Raw genomic sequence first — 25,316 nt, 5'->3', positions numbered from 1 at the left:
CTGGAGGCCGCTGTCGAGGTCGCTGTAGTGTTGGGGGCCCTAGACCAAAGAAGGTGACGCAGACACAGTAGCATGGTTCTGTTAACTGGCCGCGGGCCCTTTTTATTGGCAGGGTCACCTGACTGGTGGCGCATGTGTTGGATGGCTGCGGGGTGCGAGTGTAAGGCCAGCCCTCAGCCGAGTGGCTGGTGAAACACTAGAACGTGTCCAGCGGGACACTACATCCGCCTCTCAGTGCAGTCTGTACGAGCCACAGGACACAGAACGAGCAGTCCCTGGTGGGGAGAGGTGGAGAGAGGCAGAGCTGTCTGCGCGGGCCCACACTCGCCTGCAGAGGAGTGTCTTCACGAACACAACCTGAGAGGGGCTCTGCTCCTGTGCACAGACGAGTCACCATGAAGCTGTGTCAAGCACTCAGGCCCCTTGCCATGGAGAGAACAGAGAAGACATCTTTAAACCCTCTAATCACACCAGAGTGTGCACAGCAGGTGCCACTGGCCAACCAAGAGGCAGCAGGGCCCCTGCACGCAGCTGATGAGACTGTTCCTTCTAAGCTGGTTTCTTACAATGATGGTGAAACTGCGGAAGAGGCACAATTGTGTACTCGGTAGTAGAAAACGTACCACAAAAAGCAAATCACAAACCACGTGCACAGTGGAACAACTCTGCGCTCCCTAAACCTATGGGAGTTCTCTGGCCCAACTGCGGAAAACCATGCGCACGTATGTACAGGGTCAAAAATTCGCTCGTAGTTTGCGAATTCCGAGAAAGTAGTAAACTTTCTACCAAGTGTAAGGTTACCGGTGTGCTTCCAGTCTGGAATACGAAGTCTACTCTACAAGTAGGAAGTCTGGCATGGAACATTTTAATTTTTTTAATTTTATTAGATAATAATAATAATATTAGATCATTTCTATATTTTAATCATTGCAATAGGGGTGTGATATGCGGCACTTAATCACAAAATATCTGCTTTCTGACAAGAATTGCTGGCACTGTCCCACTAGATGTCTAACAGGTCTGCTGAAAGGAACTGCTGCTGTCCTCTAATACAAGCTCTGAATAAGGTTCCGGGTTCAGTTGCAGAGATCAATTACCGCGGGAACATATGTGGAATGACGCGGGAACACACGTGAATTTGAGTTGGGGGTAAAGTTCTCGGGCTCCTCTGGTAAAAGAGTTCAAGGGCGATGAGGAGCTAGGCGCCAGCAATATCCAGTCATTTGGCTGGGTTTAGAAAGCGCCTGTACGGTAACGGTACCTCAGTACACACTGAGGGAGCTTGCCAACGAATCAGCAAAGAGCGGTCAGTTAATGATGCAGCACGAACTGCACCGTGAAAAGAAATAGAAAAAAACAATCCTGTAACGTGGTAAACTGTCAGAAAAGGCTTCTGAAAGCGAAATAAAATGGACAGATGAAGAAACAATGAAAAGCAGCACTTTCCAAAGCCCGGTGACGAGCACCAAAGGGGGTTTAAAATGATAGGGTACACGAGGAGATGGGGTTGCACCAAATACCCACGTGAGAAGAAGCAGAGAAGTGATAGAGTAGGGGGGGGGGGGGGGGGGGGGGGGGGGGCAAAAGACTAGAGACACAGAAAAGAAGCGTTCTCCCATTTAGGCGATTAGAATAGAAAAAGCCCAACTCGGATGCTGCTTAGTGGCAGATTAATTGTGAATCTAGTGGAATGAAAAAAGATCCAACAACGAAGAGGAGAGACGGATTTCCTTTCAGGAGTATCGATTTTTATGATCTCTAGATGATCTTTTTTTTATTTTAATCAGGATTTGAAACTTTTTTGGAAGTATTACACTTAAGATTTACATAACGAAAATATTGCCTAGATCATCATGCTTACCACTTCTACTTTAAACTTTGTAAGTGATATTTGTTTATAAACTAAACGTTTACTTTGAAAAGTATCAAATTAATAAAGGTTAAAATAAAACAACAATAAAATAAAAAATAAGTTGGACTTTCAGGTCTTGCGCATACATTCCATCTTAAAGGCAAACATAAGGCAAATTGTACTTCATCGACCAACTTCCTTGTCCCTGATCCTACCACTAGATGGCAGGAGCATGCAAGGCATAGTTTCCCGAGGTGACAAATGTAACAGATCTCGTTGCTTGTACCCGTTATTCATCCTTTCACACCCTTTCCATACACCTGCCGCTTTCTACCTGTTCCACACTGCCCTCACCCCTCGTACATACCCGGTTGGCAGTCACGTAGCCGCTGGGCACCATATGTTCCTTCGTGAATGTGGACTTCCCGGCTGTAAACACAAAATGAAGATGAGAGAGAGCACTTCGTGTTTAACAGTAGAGGGGGGCACATGGTGGGTGGGTGAAAGGGGCTGGCGCCCTGCTACTGTGACTTTGCAGGATGGGCACCCGAGGTTGGCATGGCGACCTGCCAACCTCGCGAGGTGGTGCAGTCCTGCTCCCACTGTAAGACCAGAGCATTTTGGGATAGGAGTGACCCTCCGGATGTAGCTGGGCCTTTCCTACTGGACTGAGGACGGTGGCACCCTGCTAATGTAGCGGGGTATGGGGTGGCTGCCTACTAATGCACAGAGCAGGCCCCGCCCTACTGCACTGTCTGTAGCCCAGGAGCAGGCACCTGCCAGCTGTGGAGACGGGGGTGGGAGAGCCTCAAAGGCCCAGACGTTAGACAGAAGGCAGGCTGCAGAGATGTTCAGATCTGGCCGGACAACAGGCACTATGGGTCCCGCGCGGTCTCCGTAGGGAGCAGGCTGAGCAGAGGCGGCTTCACCGGTCCTTACCTGCGGGTAAACCAACGGCGACCACCACCTCCTGGGAGCGAGAAACCAGCTGGGCAGTCGGAGGGTCGTACAGGGGGGCTGCTGGGTCCACCTTCCGCTAACCGTAGAGAGGGCAGAGGATTATGGGACAGATTAGAAAATAGTACATTATCCAAAAATCATTTAACACAGCCCTTACAGAGTAAATAACCCTTAAACCAAGTGTGAGGACTTCTCTTGGGGCAGTCCATGGCTACTGGGCAGTATCCAGCACCACTGGTGTTCTAGGGCCACAATGCTAATGCAATCCACCTTCATAGCCAGGTTACTCCTTGGGGCATTTAGAAACTCAGATCTGACACAGTAAATATAATTCAACATTACTATCTAACCAGTGCTTGAGCTTGAAAGACAAGGATCTTCAATTAACAGGTAGGTAAATGAATGAGTTTAAGAAAGGGCATACACCGAAAACCAGGAAGTGCTAGCATCCATCGAGCCAAAAATCAAACCCAATCATTACTATTGCTTCTAAGCACTATCTTTTCATAACATGATCTCAGTGCCTATTGTACTTACTGAGATAGCCAGAAAAGGATTTGGGGCTATATGTATCAAAGCATTTTCCCATGGACACAGAATGGGTAAAACCCTTTGATACAGCTCTACTCTTTTGCACAAGCTTTTCTCTCACTAACAGATAACGGGGAAATGGGTCAAGTTGGAAATTCGTTACTAAATTCTGGCTCTGGGTCATCCTAGCGAACAACACTGGGCAAACAAGTGGGCACAAGCTCGGTGGCGGGTGCACCCAAGTGACAGGAAGGAGTGCTTCCTGGGGTTGGGTGAGGGCCTGCAGTCACTACAGCACACGTTTCAACCACCAAAGGAAAATAAATAGAGGGCTTACCAGAAAAACACCACTACGCAGGATGTCACACCTCTAGGAAGCCACCCAGGGAATATCCACCCTACCACTCTCTGGCGGATATTTTACTTACGAAAGCAAGGGACTGTGTTTTTGTTTGCACAAGTCAGTCTCCTTCGCATCCGTCTCTCTCTCTCTCTCTCTCCCCCTCCTCTCCTAGTCTATCTCTATCTACAGTCTCCATCCTTCCCTCCTCTACCCCTCTCTCTTGTGCTCGCTCCTCTCTTTCTTGAATATGTCACTCTATCCCCACAGTCACTCTTGGCCTACAGCGCTCGGTATGCACACCCCTTCTTTCCTGGCAGGTTTACACCGAGCAATGCCACTCTGCCCTCTGATGGCCCAGTTTCAGGAAGGACACTCTGGCCCCACTGGAGCAGGACACCCATGCCCATCCCGGCTCCCTCCTTCACTTGACCTCTCCCTTTCCCACTCTGCATTGTGGCACCGGTGCCCCAGTGCCCCCCAAACACGGTTATCACATGATTGCTTTTCACCCTCGGTCTGGAGTCAAGTTTTTTGGTCAGAGAGTGATGGATGACTCGGTAACCTGAGACTAAGGCTCACAGATTACTTACAGGGTCAAAAGTGGGAAGGTGGAACTCCGCTTTTTTCCATCCAAGGAAATACTCCTCCGGAGTGGCGAATTTCAAGCCGACATTCAAGGCGAACTAGGTGAAAAATACAGCAGAAGGCATATAATGAATGAGATTAAGTCGCAGCAAGCGGACAAATAATCCTTCACTTACAGAGGGAGTTTTAAAGCCACCTTCACTCCCACACAACATTGTGGGACCCCTTCACCTGTAATTTGTATGGACTCCTCAACACACAGAGGAAGTTGTAAAACATCCTCCACTTACACAGGGTTTTGTAAAGAGTCCCTCACTCACACCGGAATCTGTAAAGCATCCCTAACTCACACCGGAATCTGTAAAGCATCCCTAACTCACACTGGAATCTGTAAAGCATCCCTAACTCACACAGGAATGTGTGAAGCGTCCCTCACTCACACCGGAATCTGTAAAGCATCCCTAACTCACACCGGAATCTGTAAAGCATTCCTAACTCACACTGGAATCTGTAAAGCATCCCTAACTCACACAGGAATGTGTGAAGCGTCCCTCACTCACACAGGAATGTGTGAAGCATCCCTCACTCACACCGGAATCTGTAAAGTGTCCCTCGCTCACACAGGAAGTTCTAAAACATCCTTCACACATACAGCAAGTTATAAAGCATCCACTACTCACGTAAGAAGCCACAAGTCATCACTCATATGGGAAGCTATAAATTATTCCTTGGTCACAAAGGGCACTGAAGACAATCCATGGTTTGTGCAAGAAGTTGTGAACTACCTTTGCTCTCAAAAGAAGCTGTGATGTTTTTCTCGCTGATGTGACAACGTAAAATGCCCCAACTTACACATGAACCTGTAAAATATCTCTCTGTGACACTGAAATGTGTAAAGTTTAAGTCTCACTCATACAGGAAACTGTACAGTACTAATAGTGCACATTGCAAATTGTGAATTGCCCCCACACATGAACCTGTAAACTATCCCTCAGTGACATAGGAATTTGTAAAGTGTGCGTGTGTGTGTGTGTGATACTTCTAAAGGAAGACGTAAAGCAAATTGTTAATTATCTCTCACTCCAACAAAAAGCTGTGAAGTATCTCTCGGTGACACAAGACACTGTAAAGTCCATGCATGTGTGTGTCACTCACACAAGAAACTGTTAGGTACAACTATCAAACAAAAGCTGTAAAATGATGCATCACTCAGAAGAAGCTTTAAAATTGCCCCCACACACACACACACACACGAGGAGTTATGTGTCTCAGAGAAAAGGATGTATACCACTGCTGCCTGACACAAACCACTGATAAATATTCTTGACTAACAAAGGAATCTGAACAGTGCCTCCTGCTCATAGAGGAAGCAGTGAAGTATCCCTCACTCATGCATCAAACTGCAATCTGTCACTCGATCACAAAGAAAGAAGTAAAATACAGGAATCCCACTGAGGAGCTAGAATTGGTATACCACTGTCCATCCGGTAGAGGTCCCTCATTTGTATTGATCACAGGAAAACTTACAATAACTAGTGGCAACTGTACAGACACCACCATGGAAACTGATAAGGACATCTGAAGCAAGAAATAATTCGAATCCTTTTGCAGCAACAGATTAAAAATGGGATTTAGGCGAGTCTACGAGAAGCAACTACACTTGGTTGAACTAGCAGCATGGGATTTATTAAGTTATTGCTTTTGTAAGGCGGTCCTTAAAAACAAGAGCCCCGCCAAAAAGGCAGAGTTGTGCTTAATAGAGAAATTAGAAGAACACAACATGTACTTTTGTTGCTGTAATCATGGATGCATAATGGTATATCACAGCTATTAAGGGGGAGGGGCGACGAGCTATTCAGAAAAAAGGGTTGATAAATGGAAGTCCTAGGGTCTTGTAAAGAAATGTCGCACAGGAGCCATACAGATTTAGCTGGGCACAGGCTGAAGGTTTCACTGGTGAAGGAGATGCTCGTTTTCAGGCATGGCTTTAATGAACGGTGGGATCTCCAAATTGAGGAAGTATTCATTCCTAGTACCCAAGGGGCCCCCAAAATTCGAGAATTTATTTTTGATGTATTGTTAAAATGAAAACAGTACCTGCAAAGATATTACTGGATGAAAGAATCAGTAAAACAGACTGTCTGAAGGTCCCTCCCTGAATCCTGACACCATCCATTAACCATCTCTCTTATTCTGTGGAAACTTGAACACTCACCCGTTTGTATATTCTATGAGATCCCCACTCCTAACATATGAGGAGGGCCTGTCACCACCCGAGGGGGGGGGGGGGGGAATTGTATATACCTACATACACACACACACACACACACACACACACACACACACACACACACACACACTTGTCACCGTACACATGCGCAGCCTCTGCATTTCCATGGGCACGGCACATTAATCTCCCCCTAATCTAAACACAAGCCCCTGTATCTCTGCGGTACCCCAACACTGTAATACCCTTCATAACCTGGACACAGCCCCTAAACCTCACCACATTGGGAGAATGACCCAAATCAATCCTTATACCCAGACTATCCATGAACCCTCCCACGCTTGTGAAAGTCTCCACTTCTGCAAGGGGGGGTCGCGGAATTTCTCCGCATCGCTTGATGGGTTCTTACCAGCCGGTCACTGCAGGAGAAATCCTTCTTCTTCCGGTCGGGAGCCCAGTTGGCGGGGCGGCCCGCGGCATCTGGAAAGCAGAAGTGCAGAAAATGAGACACTCCACTGGAAATAAGCGTGAGAGCAGGAAAAGTCAGATAACAAGAATGAGCCGGACCCACAACGTGAAGGTCAAAGCGTGAGAGCAAACATCAGAGATCGCAAACCAGAGAGAAAATAACCAAGAGCGAGCCTGGCTCAGACAAACTCCAGACTGTCAGACCGAGAAGGAACTAGAAAAGAGATACAACAGAGAGCAAACCAGAGACAAGGGGCAAGGAACAGACCGTGAGCGCTGCGTCGTGCTAGCAATGTGCAGACCCAACGAGGGCAAGGGGGTGCGGAACAGAAGGAGCGAGCCCCCGGACACGAGTCACAAACACCCCCCGGGGGCGGGTTACACAGGAGCTCCTATGGTACAGGGTGGGGGTGCTCTCTGAAGAGGGGGCCTTCAGTTTCTTTCCGAGTTCCAGAGCGCAGGAGGAGCTCTGGGGCTGATGGGGATTTGCTCGAGATCCCGAGAACTCAGACAGAGAAGGATAAAAAACAAGGGAGGTAAAGGGGAAATCAGAGCCTTTGTGGCCTCTCCTCGGAGACGGTCACACAGAGCGGTAATACCCAGAACTACAACCCTCGAGCGCTACTGTCTATTGAGCTGGTTGACAAACAGCCTTTTAAAAACACTTTTGTGTAACACAGACAGCACAGGTGGATCAGCAACTTCTTCAGTTGCACGCGCTGGTGTGCACTTAGAGGGAAAGATCAAGTAAAAGATAGAAGTGACCATCTCTCTGGGGCCAAACCAAGCGGGCACTGTCCGTAATCTTCATCAACCATGCTTGTCATCGTGAGGGTTTCCATGGCTACGAAAGAGGAGGCGGAAGCTATCCTGTGCACATGTACAGTCCTTGGCTAAGCTTCAGTGTATCTGCTCTTCCCTCGCTTCTTACGCCGGAGTCTGTCCCCGCAACCCAGGGGGCGATGTTGTTGCCGCCTTATGGTCATTAGCCTTTCCTATGCTCATCCTTCTGCTAGGCGAGGTCCACTCTCGGTCCTAAAACCCCAACAGGAGCATCCAGCAAATCAAAGATAACTACACCAGCAGTCCTATAACTGCTGTGTCTGCACTCACAGCAGCCAAATATGCCCCCCCCAAATATGTACGTAAACTGTTGACATGGTTAGATGGACAAGGTCAGTCTTCGTACCAATGGAGTGCTGCAATGGCTTCCATGGTCATTAGCAGACGCAGGTATTAGCTTTAGAGTCTAGTAAGAGGCTTGTGCGGTGATGCTGTGGGGTGCAGGTGCACGGAAGCTGAGAGAACGGATACAGCACGCGGGGCCGTGGTCATCCATCCACTAGAGCGCTCTCAACCCACAGGGTTCGCTTACCTCCAACGTACACGCTCTCCTGCACGTCCACTTGAATTCCTCCATTAGCCTGTGAAAAAGTGAAAAGCAATCAATAAAAATACTTGCATAGCGCCTTCTACCCAGAGCCATCCAAGCGCTCAACAGTCACACAGCTTGTTCAAAGTCTGCCATGGTTGGCAGTGTTAGAAGGGGCAGATCTGAGAAGGATCAGGATGGAGGAGCTATGGTATGGCAATGGATGTCAATATATGGAGACATATATACATACATAACACAAGACGGGTCCTCTGTTCACTAACAAACCACAAAGGTGGTCTGGCTTATGGAGCATCGAGTAATTATTCATGAGGCGTTAAGTTATGCATCTTGGGCTTGACTGCCAGAGAGTCACTGGCTGAGCGTAGTCACCCCTTCTAGTAGTTCAGCTCGGAATACTAGCTTGTTTTTTTCTAGTACAAATGATGAGCAGCAACAAAGATTATCTTTAATGTCACTGCGATGTAAGGATGCCAGCCTCTGAAGACCGTGCCAAAGTGTGCGTAGCAATACTTCTAAGTGCATGGGGAAGAAAGTGTACACTTGTCAAGTGCAGGCAAAACAGTTATGTGGCAAGCGCCAAACAAATTCCACTCACATTCTGAAACTCCAACAAGGCACTAAAACTAAACATTAGGGGAAATCAAGGGGTACCGTAGACAATCTAATGATTCCTCCCAATCAGATCGTTGCAGTAATATCTTTAGGTCTCACCTACAAGATGGCGCAAGCTATGTGCTTATGAAAGACTTACCTAAACTTACTTTAGCATACAACTTGCCCATTGCTTACCACTGGTTGGCTTTACTGTGCATCTCATTTGCATATTTCTTATTTGATGGCTTGTCTTCCTCTTCTTTTGATTGTAACTTCCCTGGAGCACAGCCTCCTTACGATATTTTTGATTGGCTGCCTTGTATCATTCCGCTGCTCACATCTAGGGATCTTTTTTTATTCAGCACTCCAATCGTGCACGTGTTGTCTAGCTCTTTCCCTCGTGTACTGTTTCCTCCCCTAAAACAACTCACATCCCCATCGTTTGTAGCTCCCCAACTTTTCAATCTTCTCTGAAAAAGCACAGCAATGGGTATATTGAGCTGTGGTATGGCTGAAGAGCGAACTTTAAGGGTTGTTTTGTTTTATCTCCCACACTCCACATGCTGTATGAAAGCACAAACTTTAGCACACCAGGTTGTCATGGCACAAGGGGGAAGGGCCATCAGCTGCCCTCACTCAGCTAGTCTCTGATCCAGAAGGTGTTATTAGCACAAGACTTCTCTTGGAGGCTTATAAAACTGTTACCCGGGGTATAACAGAGGCCCAGTGGCTGAATCCTGCAGAAAATAAATTAGGCCTTGGCAAGCATTTGCCTTCACATTCGGACATTTACTTTTTCTTTACAAATTCTGTTTAGAGTTTGACGAGTGAGAATTATTTGAAAAATGAACCATGCCATTTACAAAGATTGAAAACATTGAATTCAATGTTCAGTTTTGAGATACCTTAAGATAATAGTTTGTTTTCCCTCAAGTTCTTTGATTTTTTTTTAAAGAATACTTTATAAAGGCGAGGCTTACTGGCTTTGCCTGCGTTTGTTTAAAATGGAGCACAGTTGTGCAAAACATGGGACTTTAGCACATTTTTTTCTTCTTAATATATACAACTTCACAAAAATTCATATTGTAAAGAAAGGACTTATTTGTTACTAGTTGGTCAGCGTGGCTGATCTAATGATGTTTATTTCCGGCTTCATGTGCCAGTGTGTGCTACTGGAGTACTTGTGTGAGCTCTGAGATGCATAGCATCAACCTTGAAATACTGTCCGCTCCAGTGCAGAAGTTTAAATGCAGGACTTGAAGGGCAGAGTCAGCCTGGTTACTGTTGTGCTGCAGGTGCATGGTTCAGTGCATGATATCAATTTCAAGCTGACTTCCGGAAAGCAATCTACAAACCTTGTCGCACAAGTGATGCCACATGCCCAGCGCCGGCTTCCTATAGATGCCCATTCCAGTGGCCACCAGCACCTGCAGGAATAGAGCGAGTTAGCAATCACTGCAGAGTGATGGTCTGACAGAGCACAGGCAGCTATATGTAACAGGACTGTGCTGATCTAAGGGCAGGACAGCAGCAGCCAAGGGACGCGCACAAATACACACATGACACCTTTTCCCAATGCTACACCCTCCTTGCTGCTCAAGGCCACACCCACATGCATCAATACAACAAGAAATAAAAAGCAATAGGTCTGCCTTTAATGTGCTAGTGCGCATTAACAGCACTTGTGAATGCCTGGCTTTGCATAACTTGGCACACTGCAGGGGCCTAGTCACAAAAACATGTTTACTCACATGAATATTTACTATTAGGCTTAGGTGGAACTCTACACTTTTTGCTATTCACCATTTCTGAGTGTAGTTTGCCTTTAGGTGTAGACTTACATCTACACCCCATCAAATCAGGAGGTGGAGCCTCTTACAGCAGCATCTGCAAGTGTAAGTTTACTACTAGTAACTTTGCAGACGTTGGTGGTGATCTTCTATTTTAATGTAAAATATAAATGTAAATGAATTTAAAATAATCTAAAGGTAACCTTGAACTAATACAAATAAAGTGTTACAGTACATAATAGCACATTAACTCAAATAAATGACTATTAAATGATTAATTTAAAAATATGATCATTTAATGTATAATTTATTTTATTTTTTTAAATTCCCATTATCACTAAGATTTTTAATTCGAATCAATTTATAGTAAATGTTGTCAAATAATATGTGGTTAAATAACTGAAATTATTTCTCAATAAAGGTTTAGCTAATATTTGTAATTAAGTTTAACTTAATATGATAATTATATATTTTGGCATGTATATGTGAAGTGCTCAAATAGTTTAAATCACTTAACATTAGTACCTATGGAATGTTATTTTAAATCCCTGCTGCTGCGGTTTTCAAGGGAGTGTGTTGGAGTAGCGGGAAAGGACCACGTGTGGTGATTGACTTACTCCAAGGCCGGACTGAAGTACATTTACACGTGTTCTGACACCTTTAGGGCTGCAGTGGCTTTAGAAGGGCAGTTTGTGAATAGCAATAGCATACTTTTTGAGGGTGCAGGTTTGTATTAGCGTGTGCTTCCCTAACCCCCCCTTTTTTCCAGCAGCTCCCCTTCTCCCTCACACATTTACTACACAAATGCACACTTATGTGTGTGGGGAAAACAAAAGATAGGATAGGCAGAGGTCTCCGTTTGTGAATAGCATTTGTAGTACTTCAGTAGTACTACGTACGTAGTACAAAGCATTTGAATAGGTCCCTGTGTGAGTGCTGAGAGTGGGCAATGATGTGCAACGTAAGTGTTACAGTTTGTATAACGAGTGTGAGTGGCGTGAGTACTAACTAGCCCCGCCCCATTTCTGGGCAAACTTCCATGCAGCTGGAGACCTGGTCTTCATGGATCAGACATAATCACAAACAAACCTTTCTAGCAGAAATAAAACCTGAGAACGTCTGATGTTATGTGGTCATCACTGTTCAATGTCACAATTAAACATGTTCTCTTGCTACTAAGGGATGGCCATGCGATCAGCGGGCTAGTCAGGTCGAGCGTGCAAGCGCTCTGGCCTGTTGTAATATATCTGTGGGCTTTTAACCACGCCCACCGCACACCCATCACTATCACTCGTTCATGGGCTTGCCCTTCAAAAATCCTTTGTAATCATTGGTAAATGCTTTAAGTTTGTCCCTCCTTGAGGCGATTTTGTTATCGCCTTGGCCATCAACCCTCTTATATGGATAATTGCACTTTTGCCAACACGTTTGACTGCAAGCAAACTTCTTTTTCCTTTTGTGTCTCTCCTTTGCGCTCACGGCGGCCTTGGGGCTTTGAATCGGCTTGCTTCAACTGTTTTACTTTTCATTTTCAATTTATGTGGCAAGAAAAGTCCAGTTAGGAATTTACAACGCTAATAGCTCTACTCGAGCACACGCGAGACACTTTGCATTGCAAATGCTTGTTTTCTGCATGTGAATGTCTACAGCACAGGCAGGCATATGCTTTTAGTCTAGTTTCGTAAGAGACTTTGGCGGTGGTGAAGGAAAAGGAGAGGAGAGAAAAGCAGAAAATAAAGTGGAAGCTTCATACATAATGAGCTTCATAGAAAGAAGCCTCAAGAATACAGCAAACCAATGCACCTCTTGAGCTATGTCGATGAAAAGGAAGATAAAAAACAAAATAATAATATGGAAGCTGCACTTAAAATAATGTAATTTCGACACACTTCTATGCAGAATGTTATAAACAAAAAGAAAAAATACAAAGTACAACACTGTTGTCAAAATCACCGTACTCTTTTAAGGGTCTTACCTGAGGCCAATGTTCACCTGCAGAGGTACCCCAGTGCCTCATACTTCCACTTACAAAGTACACCCCTCTATCTTTCAGTCTCCTCAGCTATCCTCCACAGATAAGCCACCACCCACCAATGTTCACCTGCACAGGTACTGCCAGCTGGTCAATTATGGCTTCTGCCTTGGCTTTGAACACTTCCGGCTTCAGTCTGCCACGACTGATCCCCAGCTGGTTGGTGAGAAAGACAATCTGCGAGGAGCAACAGAAAAAAGGAGAAAATCGGCTTTAAGAGGCTAACAAGAGTGAGTTTGAGAAGGGGGTATTAGAAACTAGAAATTACCTTGTAGCCTTCGCTTAAAAGCTGCTTTAATTTTTTGGGAATCTCTGGGTATAAAATTCTGCAGACAAAGACGGACATATTAGTGTAACTAATATGAGCAAAACACCATATAGTTTTATTTCTAGGACCAATACACTACTCTACCAGTAGAAAGCTCTACAATCGTACATGCAGCACTCCCTGCTGTTCCTGTACTAAGGCCCAAACATAGCAAGTGTACCCCAATCCAAACCTGCAGCACCCTCGGCGCTTTCAGCACAGGGTGGTGGGACACAAGTCACCCACTGTACATCAACCTGATCTGCAGGAGAATCTGCTCTTCCAACATTGTGTCCCATGCACAGTTAACAATATGAACCTGTAGCACTTAGCACCTATGCTTTTCCATACATCCAGCACCCTAAGCTATTACAGGCGCGGCTCCTCCACTGTAGTCTACCCATTGCCCCCCCCGCCCACGCAGCTGCAAAATGCAAAATAAAAACGATAATAAACAGTGTTTATTATAGTTTTTATTATTCAGCGGGAGCGGTGCCACGGGCAATGACCGGGACGGAGGGGGAGTGCACACTCCCTTCAGTGTGCATGTACGTTTGGCCGGTGGTCTTGGGCCAGCCAAACACAGATGCGCACTGGGCTCTGTCTAGCTCGGCACTGTGTTGCCGGGTGGGGGAGAGCAGGCAGAGGCTCCCACTCTGCCTCTGAGCGCCAAGCCAGGGCGTTCTAGCCAATCCTAATGCTGCTCTCAGGCAAGAGCAGTGTTTGGATTTAATCACAGGGCCGGCTGGAAGCCTGTGCCTGCAGCGGGTGGAGCGGGAGCCAGAAGAGCAGCAAGGCAGCGGAGGTACTTTTTTAAATTTTATTTTTTTATTTCTTTATGTTGTTGTGCCCCCACCCTGCCGCTTTGTCCCTACAGGAGCAACCCCCGAGCTATTATAATACTGAAAGATCTGGCAACAGCACCTTCTCTCGTGGCTTACTACTATAAAAAGCTAGTGGCCAATGACACACAGTGGACAGATGCCTGCGAGGAACCCACTCACCTCCAGTCATCGGGACCAACAGGAAAGACCTTTCCGGACTTCGTGGTGATGATCGTACCGTCGATGTCAAAGCCGGCGACCTGGAATATAGGCAAGGTTCTGAGCAGCGCCTCAAGAAGCCCTCCGATGGCCACGGACCAAAGATGGCCAGCAAGAAAGATCCCCAAATAATAACATCTACGATCAGATAAGCCTGTTCTAAAATACTGAATATTGCAAGAGCTTGTAAAGTGCACTGCGGAAGCAAAGATGGAGCCTGCCCACAATGCACCAGGGAGGTCAACACTTCCTGGCTTGAAGGGTGTCGTGTGAGAAACTGAATATCTACTAGTAACGGTCTATCTTAAGAATCAAGCTTTTTAAGTAGAGAGTTTGTTGTACATTTATGTGGGATTTATATAATTTTGTAAACAAAAATGTATTAAAAATGAAAAGGCGATTCAGGCGGGCACAGCAGTAGAACCGATGTTAGAGGGATGGCTTGAAGAAAGTACACAACATCTCGGACAGGAACAAGAAAGCACAGAAAGCTGAAGGCGTGAAGAAAACCCCATATGCGTGACAAAGCCAATGAGTGATAACCCCATGCACATCGCTCTTCCCAGCACGTGAGCGATATGCCTCACAGTTTTCATAGTATCTGCAATGTTGAGGCACTATGTAATGGCAAGCACAAGGGGGTAAGGTGCACATGTTCCAGGGATAGCACTGAGGTCTGCAAATCAGATACAGCTTAGGGAATTAGATGGTTATTCTGCAAAAGGTGTATCAGTGCACTGAATAATATATTGGAGGACTGGGTGCACTGAACAATATCTGAAAAGAGGGGTGGAACTACTGTCTGTGACAGGTCTGCATTTTGTGCTGCACAGTTTCTCGTGTAGGAAGAGAAGTGTTGATGACTGACTGCAAAAGGTGTAGGTATCAGTTACAGAGCACCTTATGCAAGAGAGGGGCCACAGAAGGATGTGTGTAATAGATGGATGTGTGCGTGTATCAGTGCGCTGGGAAACAATTCGTACCTTGGAGCTGGCCTGCACTCCTTTCTTGTTGAAGACCAGCAGCTTTCCATGTTCCTCCCAGGAGTCTCTGGGGCAGGCATCTCCTCTGTGGATCTCTGAAGAACCAGCCAGAGGAGCTGCAGTGTTGTTTGTCTGATGGGCCTGGGCTGCAGTCTCTTGGAGTTGCTTCAGCTTGCGACTGGCCTCCTCTTCGGAGTCTGAGCCGGACCCCTGTTCCATGGGGCTCTCCCCCTTTGGCTTTTTGCTGCTGGGCTCTGCATGTGCCTCCCTACTGCTGGGGCTCCTCTTCGAGTCTTCAGGGCGCTGTGCACAGAAGAAGTCCTTGACGGTTCTCTTTGGTTTTGTGTCTCTGGATCGTGCCAAAGAACCTGAGACATCTGTCTTGGTCTGAGAAGCTGAAGGGGGCCGGGTGGGCTTGGAACCAGTGAAGCGAACAGTATGGGGATAGAGACCGTTCACCAAGAACAAGGTCTCCCCTTCCTTCATCGTAGTGCTGTCCCCCTTCTTCAGCTCCAGCTCCTCCACTGATGTGGGGTTAACCCCAAGCTGCAGTGACGCAAAAAGCAGATAAGTTATCCATTAGGTGGATGAATTACTCCTTCTGAAAGCCCCCTACACCTTGACTCACACAAAATTATTAGATGAAATGGTGCAACACAACCACTCTACTGCCAACCCCGGCAGCACCACATTTACCACTGACCACCAACGCCGGTAAGGTAGTGCCACCTGGCCATTCCTCCAAATATTATGCTAAAGCCACATAAGCTTTCATGGAGGACAGACAGCAATAGTTTGCCAGCACGGAATACCAGAAGGCATGCACTGGAAGTTTTTGTTATTAGAAGAACCCTATAATTGGCCAAAGGGAGAGGGGCTCGGCCTACAGGTGGACTAAAAAATGAGGGCCTCAGCCTACAGCTGGCTAAAGGTTTATGGCCTCGACCTACAGGCAGCCAAAGGGCGAGGCTCTCAAACTACATGCAATCAAAGAGTGAGGGCCTCCCTCAACCAGCGGCCAAAGGACGAGGGCCTAACTCTACCGGTGGTCAAAGAGCAAAGACTTTAGCCTACTGGCAGCCAAAAGGAGAGATCTCAGCCTATAAGTGTGCAGAAAGTGAGGTCCTTGTCCTAAAGGCAGTCAAACAGAGAGGACCACAGACTATAATTGGCAAAGGGTAAGCGATTAAGCCTAAAGGTGGCCAAATGGTGAGGTGAGGACCTCAGGCTATTAGAGGCCAAATGGTAAGGGCCTCAGGCTGTGAACAGCTAAAAGGTGAGGACCGCAGCATAAAGAGGACCAAAGTGTGAGGGCACCAACAACTGTGAAGGCCTCAGGCTATAGGCGACCAAAGTGTAAGGGACTCAGCCTACAGGTGGATAGATAGAGGGTGGTTGTTTATCCTGGCCAAGATGAAATCCTAGTGGCAGCCAGGGGTTTACAACTTACATCACCAGAAGAAATTGGGGGCAGCCCACATGTGGGCCAATGTTGGATGGAGGTCCCGGTGTAGAGGTGGCCAAAGGTTGAATGTCTCAGCCTACAATCATCTTAGGGTGTAAGAGGGCCCAGCCTACAACCAGCCAGAAAAGGGACACAGAGGTAGCTGCCAGCTCATGGTCAAAAGTGGGTGTACTTGCCTACAGGCAAGTAGAATGGAAGAGAAGACTACAAAGTACTAGGGTTTAGTGGGAACAGATCACAGTGAAGAGACATCTAGGAGTGTATCAGTCAAAACTCAGGTGAGGGGAAATGGGACAAAGTCTCAGCCTCACCTGGGTGATGCGAACAGCCTGATGCGCACAGTCGGCCAAAAGCTCCACTGTAATGAAAAAAACAGGAAAACAGCAGATTAATAAAGCAGACAACGCCATTTAACTAGACAAAGCTGGTAAAGAAACAAAAGGTTACTTATTGCTGCAAACCACACCGTTAAATCACCCACATCTCATGATAACACCCTCACACACAACTTACTTATTACACGAATTTCAATTCATGTATCACTGTGCCACTACATCAACGTTTAGCATCAGAAGGTGATGTTAGTAGGCAACACCAACGAAGGTCTCCCAATGCAGCTCACATCCACCTGTAATGCCACACCCAACAAATTTCAATAAGACCCAGATGAGATACTCCTGTACTACACCAAAGAGAACAAAGTACAGTTTATCTTCCATTGTACCACACCCAACTACGTGAACAAATTAGAAAACACACAACACTGTAGCACGCCTAACCAAGTACACATCTGCATTGTGACATCACATAACTAGGTTTAAGGGACTGCAGCATGCCTTAGTGTTCCTACGCCCCATGAGGTGTTTCTAGCAGCAGGTCACCTACTGTCCTAGGTTAGGTGAGCTTCACATATCCTTGCACTGGTCATGGTGTCAGGCACGTGTCAGATGACCCATGTGGGCTCCGCTCTTTATAATGTATATGCAACTGCAGGGTTTGTCTAGACTCCAGAGGTCCTCCCTTTCAGCAGCAAGCAATGCTTATTCATTCATTGGCAGTTTAGCATTGTTGTCCTAGGGCCATCAGTTATGGTGCACTCCAAGGATCTCCCTATGCGCGCTTCACTCTCAGATAGTAGCATAGGCAAGCAGTCTTACTCCATGTGTTGGTGGGCTGGACCCCGAGATAAAGCAATAAAACTCCACACACTGAACTCAGTGTCCAGCCAGAGCGGTCACTTCTCAGCACTAGCATAGCAAGTGTGTCCTGGGCCCCAGTCCAAGGAAGGAAACGGCGGCCGTGGCTGCTGTCTGGACTGTGCAATACAGCTATAATCAAGATTTAGGGGGTCCCTCAGGTCTCTGAGCCCCGGTGCCACTGCACCTGCTACACCCCTGCTTCTCAGAAGAACATGTCCTATTTACTGGTGAGTCAAATATGGCAGGTAAAATTAAGAACCGCACATGTTACGACTGATATCAGTTTTTACAGTGTTAATAAACCAGAGTGTTAGACAACGGAGCAAAGTACTTTGCATGTTCTACGCTAGCTAGTTTGTTTATATTTGCATATGGTAGGGGTGATTTAGAACGTATAGTGGCCCAGCATAAAACAGAGCCGACGCCTACTCACGACAACTTGTGTACCACTGTCACTCTGAGAAAGCACTTGAGTGGCACGTGACGCTACAAACAACTTAAAATCTCTTAACTTTATAAATCTCTCCTTAGTAAGTCACAAACAGGATATATACTTGTACTATGGGGCATAGTGTTCAAGGAAACTATTACTCGAGTCTAAAGAGTTACCATCGGTAGTGACCACTTACCCAATATCCGTAGTCTGCATTGATGACTGACACATAATTGGGAGATACACTAATCATTAGCTGAAACAAAGTATCAACAGCCGTAATTGAATAGCTGTCAATGTTGGCTATTTAATTATGCAACTGGTAACCAACGATGTTTAAATCTTGGGGTCAACCATGAAAAGGCGGTTCTACAAAAAATGTGCTACCTGTTGAAGTCAGCTGTTTAATTATGGCTGATTCATGTTTCTCCCAATCTGGGTGTTGCTCCAGACCTCCCAAAAAATTATATTAGCCCGCCCCAGTGGAGAAATCTCACCTCCAATAGCATCTCTACTGGCATCTCTAGCAATCTGAATGACAAACTGCAGCAAACTCAAAGCCATGGAACAAGGTTTAGGACATCCCCATTCCTCATCCCTACTTCTCATGCATCACTTCTATTTCTCATGCATCACCCCTACTTCTCATCTATCACCCCTACTTCTCATCTATCACCCCTACTTCTCATCTATCACCCCTACTTCTCATCTATCACCCCTACTTCTCATCTATCACCCCTACTTCTCATCTATCACCCCTACTTCTCATCTATCACCCCTACTTCTCATCTATCATCCCTACTTCTCATCCCTAATCCTCGTCTATCATTCCCACTTCTCATCCCTACTCTTTATCCATAATCCCTACTTCTCATCCATCATCCTTGCTTCTCACCCATCTTTTCACTTCTCACCCATAATCCCTACATGTCACCCATCCTCCCTACTTCTCATTACTACATCTCATCAAACATCCATACTTCTCATCCATCATGAGAAAAGAAGTACCAATGAGAATTAGAAATGAGGATTGAGGATTGAGGATGTACTAAAATTAGTATTGTAATCTGGACCTTCCGGCGAAAAGGTCACATCACCCTGCTCTCAGATCTCTTAACTGCTATCTGCTGAAAGAAGGTTTTGCTTTAAACACTGTGCATTGTACATAAATCCATCCACAGTCAAGCACCAGGCCTCCCGGACACTTGAAATCCTCCTCTGCCCACCTCCTGGATGCTCATAAGTTTTTAAGATTTCGGAAAAGATCTCTCCATGTCCAGGGAACCTTCTTATTGAACTCCTTTCCTCAGCCACTGACAACATAAAAAGACTTCCCTGAACTCAGAAGTTGACGAAAAACTATAGCTTTATTCCTCATACTACTGGTCTCTGAAGACATAGACTGACTTTCACTGCTTGATCTACTGTAGAGCTTCTACATTGACTGCCAGTGAGATGCCCAAGCCTCGCGTGCGATTGTTCAACCTTGACCTTGAATGTTTTTCTGGTCTGGTACATGCCAGATCAGGAGTGACACTCAAGTACAAAGATACAGTATTCAGGACACAATGAACACCTTTAGAGCATTCACTTCAGGTTGCACATTTAGTAGCTGGTGTCAATAGAAGCACAGTTGAAGACAGAGGCCAGCAAATGGCCCATCTGATGACACAAAGTTGAAAGTTTTTCAGAGGAGGGCAAAAGCTGGTGTAGGTTAGCCCATATGAACGCTTTTTTACAGTTCCTAGGCCCATTTCTGCAAACCCGCAGGCTCCTGTCAAGATTTCAGTTGGTGGGGGGCACCAAACTGCCTGTTGGCACCATCCACTAGACCACACGGTTACACCAGCTGGAACAGTGAACTGGAATTAAGCTTTGAAAGCCAACATAACTTAATACATGAATATGTTCGGAATGTAAGGGCAATGGATTCAACCGGTTCTGCAATCAGGACTAAGGGGGTGCAGCTAATGGCACACAAAGATATGGGGTCAACAGAAAAATCCTCAGAGTCGGCAATCACCATGCACATCAATGGGAGCGGGTGCACTGCTGATACACTTCCTTACCGGAAGAGCATCAGTAGACTGTTTAACAAAAAGATTCATGGCACACCTCCAGTGGGGTTACAGTCACCCAACATACGGCCACAAACTGCAGCTTGCATGTTACTGTACCACCCCCAGCACATTACAACAAATGTGGTTCACATATTACTGTATCACGCATAGCTTTTCTCAACTACACCTCCCCCAGTTCTGTACCACACCCCATATAGCTCAAACTGCAGCCCACATGCATCTGTACCATACCTAATACAGCTCAGCAAACTGCAGCTCACATGCCACTGTGCCAAACCTGGTATAGCTAAACAACTGCAGTTCATGTATTACTGTAACACATCCATTGCAAATCAAGCTTCAGCAAATGAGCTATCCCTACAGAATATGCAAGAGTTCAATAAATCATTATACTACACATCACTCTATGATGGTCTACCAGTTGCAACTAGCATATTACTTTACTGCACCCAACAATGTTCAATGAACCACTGCTTGACTATCACTGCCCCAAACTCAGCCAAAATTCAGAGGTCACCAACAAGGAGCTCTAAGGCATATCATGCAAAAATCACAATTTTCTCTACTCCTTTACTGGAGTCCATTTTAAAAGACTCCATACATAATCCTATTTCACCATGCATCCTCTGGTCTAACGCTTTGTATCATGTGCCACAGCACGAGCACAGCTAAGCATTACTTGGCAGATATCAAAGACAGCTGTTATATTTTGCAAATGACACGTGTGAGCCCCAAGCATGCTCTCGCTCTGCTATGATCTTACAATCAGCACCCAGGAGCAAGTCCTGAACACTCATGAGAATAATTCTGTCTACCTCCCTCCACTACACTCTGCAGATGCTTTAGCAAACTATTCATTCAATTTGGTTGCTAGTGCTGTCCATGTGAGGGAGCAAGAGGTATGATCTTCCACAGTGGCTCTTGTACTGCACATTATGTTATGTGTATTTGTATTGTGCACAACTCACCCGGGAGCGTATGATTGCGCTGAAGAAGGAGCTATATCGGGCGAACCAGAGTTAGGGCTAGAAGAACAGCCAGATCTTCAGATTCTTGTGGGATTCAAAAACTGAGGATGTGATTCAGATGGTTGTTCCAGGCTTTAGGTGTCACGAAGATGGCATGATTGCGAGATCTGGTTCTGCTTACACAGGGGATGTGGACAAATAGGAGTCCAGATGGGCAGAGGTGTCTGGTCGGCCTGTGGATGTTTATCCAGTTGTTTGGGTGCATGGAGCCAATGTTGTGTAAGGTTCTGTATGTTGTCTGTGTATCTGAGCAGTCTGAAGAGCGTTGTTTGTGGACTGGGATCCAGTGGAGCTCTTTGAGGTGTGGGGTGATGGGAGTGCAAGATGGGAGGTTGAGGGTGAGCCTGGCCCCTGAGTTTGGAATGGTCTGGAGTCTTCTGGCCAGCTGAGTGTTGATTCCAGCATAGAATGTATTGCCATAGTACAGCATGCTGGTGATGAGGCTTGGGTGAAAGTTCTGCAAGTGTTGGTGGGGAACTATTTGAAGATCTTCTTGAGTGTGTAGAAACAGGAAACTCAGACTGAGTTCACTTGGCCACTCATGGTGAGTTGGTTGCCCATTACTATTTCTCTGCGTAGGCTGCTGAGAGGGGTGTGTGTCCACATTCGGTGAACCACCAGATGGAGCCTCAGAGGTGTTCTCCCAAAGAATATTACTACCATCTTGTCTGTGTTGAGCTTGATGCAGCAAGTTTTCATCTATCTGGCAACCTCAGGCATGCAGGCGGAGAAATTGGTTCTGAGTCTTGTTGTAGAGTGTGAGTATGAGCTGGTGTCATCAGCTTACAAAAGGATATTGATTCTGTGGGCATGGATGATGCTTGAGAATGAATTCCTACAGGCGTTGAACAGTTTGGGCTGAGTAGGGATCCTTTTGGAACTCCGCAGAGGTAGCTGATGGCATCCGAGGTGAAGGGGGCCAGGGTGACTGACAGGGTGCAGCCTGCCAGGAAGGAGCAAATACAGCAAACTGTGGGACCTTGAATGCCAGATATTCGCAGTCGTTGGATAAGGATGGGTGTGAGATGGTGTCGTAGGCTGCAGAAAGATCACCTTTGTCCATGATAATCAGGATGCCCTTCAAGGCGGCGTCCATTCTTTTCCAGGGCTGGAAACCTAGCACTAGTTTACAGTTCTTGCTAGTATATTTTACTAAGTTTCTAATGAGCGGCTAAGTATTGGAACACACACTATATCCTTGCTGTAAACTACAACTAACATCTGTAAACTACAAAAAACATCAACACGTCTCATGTTAATAACTCAGTGAAGGGAGTACTATAAACCTAAAATAAATGCTGTCATTCACTGTAAATGCTGAGAATAAATATCTTGTCAATTGATGGATTACTCAAGCCTGCTGCTGCTGTTAAAATTCATTACAAACTGCATTACATTGCACACTCTAACTTGGTCATACTAAAAAACTGCAGTCTCCTACCTGGATTGGCGAGCTTTACATCCCCTCTTGAAGCACCTTAATATATTGTCCTCTGCATTACTTTCTTACTAGTACTGGGATCAGCACCGGGCATATCAGCGAATTTAAGTGTATCTTGTTGAATTTTCACTGAAATAACCACAAAGAAATTACATCTAAAACAATTGACCACCTCAATTAAAGAGGGATTCAACACAAGTTTATAAAAGTTTTGCTGAAGCAAAACCTGGTTCAGAACACAGAGCGGATTTCCAGGTAATGGGAGTATTTGGTGGGGGCAAGGGGAAAGGTTAAGCAGTCAGGATCCACACACGACGCAGTTCAAGGGAGAATCTAGTTAGCAATGCAACTAGATGGTGCCTAGTGTGTCTGAGTCGAGGCACGCTTGCCAAACTCACTGCTCTAGATTATGTCTGTGCAACTGTTTGACAAGTGGTCATTCAGTTTTTCTGGTTATATGTGATGAGATGGCTCCAAGGTCCCTGTGACGGGTGGGTCATTTCGGAAGAATCATCCACATGGCTTCAGTCGGATGAGTTTTGCTCTTGTGTTCCTAGTTGAGGATAGTTCCTTTCTTCATATATGGCAGTACAGCTCCTTCCTCTCCAAGTCATAGTAGCAGGTTTCTAGGGAATCAGAGGCTCTGGTCCAAATGTTTCCAGGAGGTCAGCGGATGTATTGCCCTGGTAAAATGTCTTTCCGGGTCAGTGCACAGCTTCCTAGAAGACTAGCGGAAGTAAGGCTACTAGCTGGAAAAGGTATGTATAAAACAATCTTTCAGAGTGCTAGAAGAAAGCAGGGTCAACCAAATGTTGAATTTTCTTTGACTTTTTCAACAATGCCAATTAGTCCTGAGTGAGTCACCCTGTGTATTTACAAAAGGGGTGAAAGGCAAGGAAGGAACTGATATACACTAGTCTAGTGCTTGGTGCATTACTTCTGATCGATACAGGCCAGGCACAGACATTAGATAGAATTCACCCTCACATGGTCTCCCAACCATGCTATGCACGTACGTCACACTGCTCAACAGTATGGACCTCAGTTATGCAGTGTAGTGCAAGTTTTCGAGGCGAGAGTCCAGCTCGTCCTTGCCACTTCAAAGGTACAGGAAAACAAGCCGGTGTTCCTAAGCTAGAGTAAGCCACCATCGACTCTCAGCCTCCCTGTAGCTGGTGTGAGGGAGCAGTGGTCACCATCTTCAAGAGTGTGGGTATAAACTGAGTGCTGTATATTAAAAGCAATTTCAAATGGTGCTCCTCATTACACAGTGACCCCAGTGATTTTAGTTAATTTTACGCATTTATGTGGTGCACTGTATTTGTGTTCCATCCAACTGCAATCTATACTCCCTGACCCAGAAATTATATCTTCGGTTTACCATACTGGACTTTTCAGATCAGATAAGATTACACTGCAAACGGTGGGTATTTTGTGTTACTAATCAAACTGAAAAAACAAAAAAGCGAAGGGTGAAATGCCTGAGTAATCTCAGACAATAGAATTACTGTGGCCTGCACCCCTGTCCACAGTTTACTCCTTAGAATACAGGATATTTCCCTGGTTCAGGTCTTCACAATTAAACAAGGGTTCCTTATCGTTTTCAGATGCATGGTTACTTTCATAACCTTAAGTGCCCAATAAGTGTTCACGCTGCCACTCCAGTCAGTTAAGGTGAAAACTTGAAAAGTGAAGAAGCGTGATCTGCATAGTTGACTTTCTGTACAGATCCATTTCCAGTCGGCCACTGGAGCCTGTAACCCAAATATCATGGAACTCAACCTTTTGTTATGCTCTGTAAAGTTTTTGGTTCTGATTGCTTGAATTAAGTCACAAGTGATACTCCTCTAGGTACTCCTTCTCACCCCTCCAAATACAAAAGATGTCATGTATAAATCTTAATGAGTTTTTAACATTCTCAGAAAACGGAGCTCCTTCATTTAAGATATGTTGTTCCTCTTATACTCCCATATCAATATTGCCTATACTGGGAGCACATGATGCTCCCATGCTTGTTCCTTAAATTTGCTGGAATAGATCACCACTGAATTCAAAACAATTGCAGAACAGCACAATCTCCAAGCATTCCAAAATAAATGCAATGGGTCACTCTCCATGTGTATTCATTAGCAATTCCTTAATAATCTGCAGTGCCTCCTTCTGGGGTATGTTCCTATATATCAGTGGTCTCCAAACTTTTTAAAGCCGCGCCCCCCCAGTTGAAAAATAAAAATCATTTGGGTCCCCCTCAGAATTTTTCACAAATATTTTATAAAGATGCCAATGTTTAAATAAGTCTAGACGTATTTAAACATTTCAGTTAAGTACGGTTACCTTTTTTTAAAAAATGCAATAGCATGTTTCTGCTTAAAACAAAACACTTATCTGTGTAATGCTTCTTTTGGCCAGAGTTTGGCACCCCCCCTGGGATCACTTGAGGCCCCCCCCAGGGGGGCCCACCCCACAGTTTGAAGACCCCTGTTATATAGTGCTTTGATATTCATGGTCTGCACAGGATTGCCCTTTCACCATTATGCGAGTAAATGAGTATTGCTAGA

General features: G+C 45.7%; 1 protein-coding gene across 3 annotated transcripts in view; it reads right to left on the bottom strand.

Moving 5' to 3' along the window:
- Positions 1-25,316, bottom strand: part of PNKP (polynucleotide kinase 3'-phosphatase) — an 80,878-nt gene that overhangs the window by 10,903 nt on the left and 44,659 nt on the right. For all 3 annotated transcript variants that reach the window (XM_069200883.1, XM_069200884.1, XM_069200885.1), the window contains 11 exons: positions 16,888-16,934; positions 15,112-15,657; positions 14,090-14,169; positions 13,047-13,104; positions 12,848-12,955; positions 10,312-10,383; positions 8,342-8,390; positions 6,908-6,978; positions 4,277-4,369; positions 2,792-2,888; positions 2,220-2,281 (listed from right to left, as the gene is read on the bottom strand). In XM_069200883.1, the coding sequence (XP_069056984.1) occupies positions 2,220-2,281; positions 2,792-2,888; positions 4,277-4,369; positions 6,908-6,978; positions 8,342-8,390; positions 10,312-10,383; positions 12,848-12,955; positions 13,047-13,104; positions 14,090-14,169; positions 15,112-15,657; positions 16,888-16,934 (1,283 nt within the window). The remainder of the gene's footprint in view (positions 1-2,219; positions 2,282-2,791; positions 2,889-4,276; positions 4,370-6,907; positions 6,979-8,341; positions 8,391-10,311; positions 10,384-12,847; positions 12,956-13,046; positions 13,105-14,089; positions 14,170-15,111; positions 15,658-16,887; positions 16,935-25,316) is intronic.

This window comes from Pleurodeles waltl, chromosome 7, assembly GCF_031143425.1.
Source record: "Pleurodeles waltl isolate 20211129_DDA chromosome 7, aPleWal1.hap1.20221129, whole genome shotgun sequence".
NCBI lineage: Eukaryota > Metazoa > Chordata > Amphibia > Caudata > Salamandridae > Pleurodeles > Pleurodeles waltl.
Note: the sequence above shows the minus strand (reverse complement) of the source record. Positions and strands in the feature narration are given on the sequence as shown.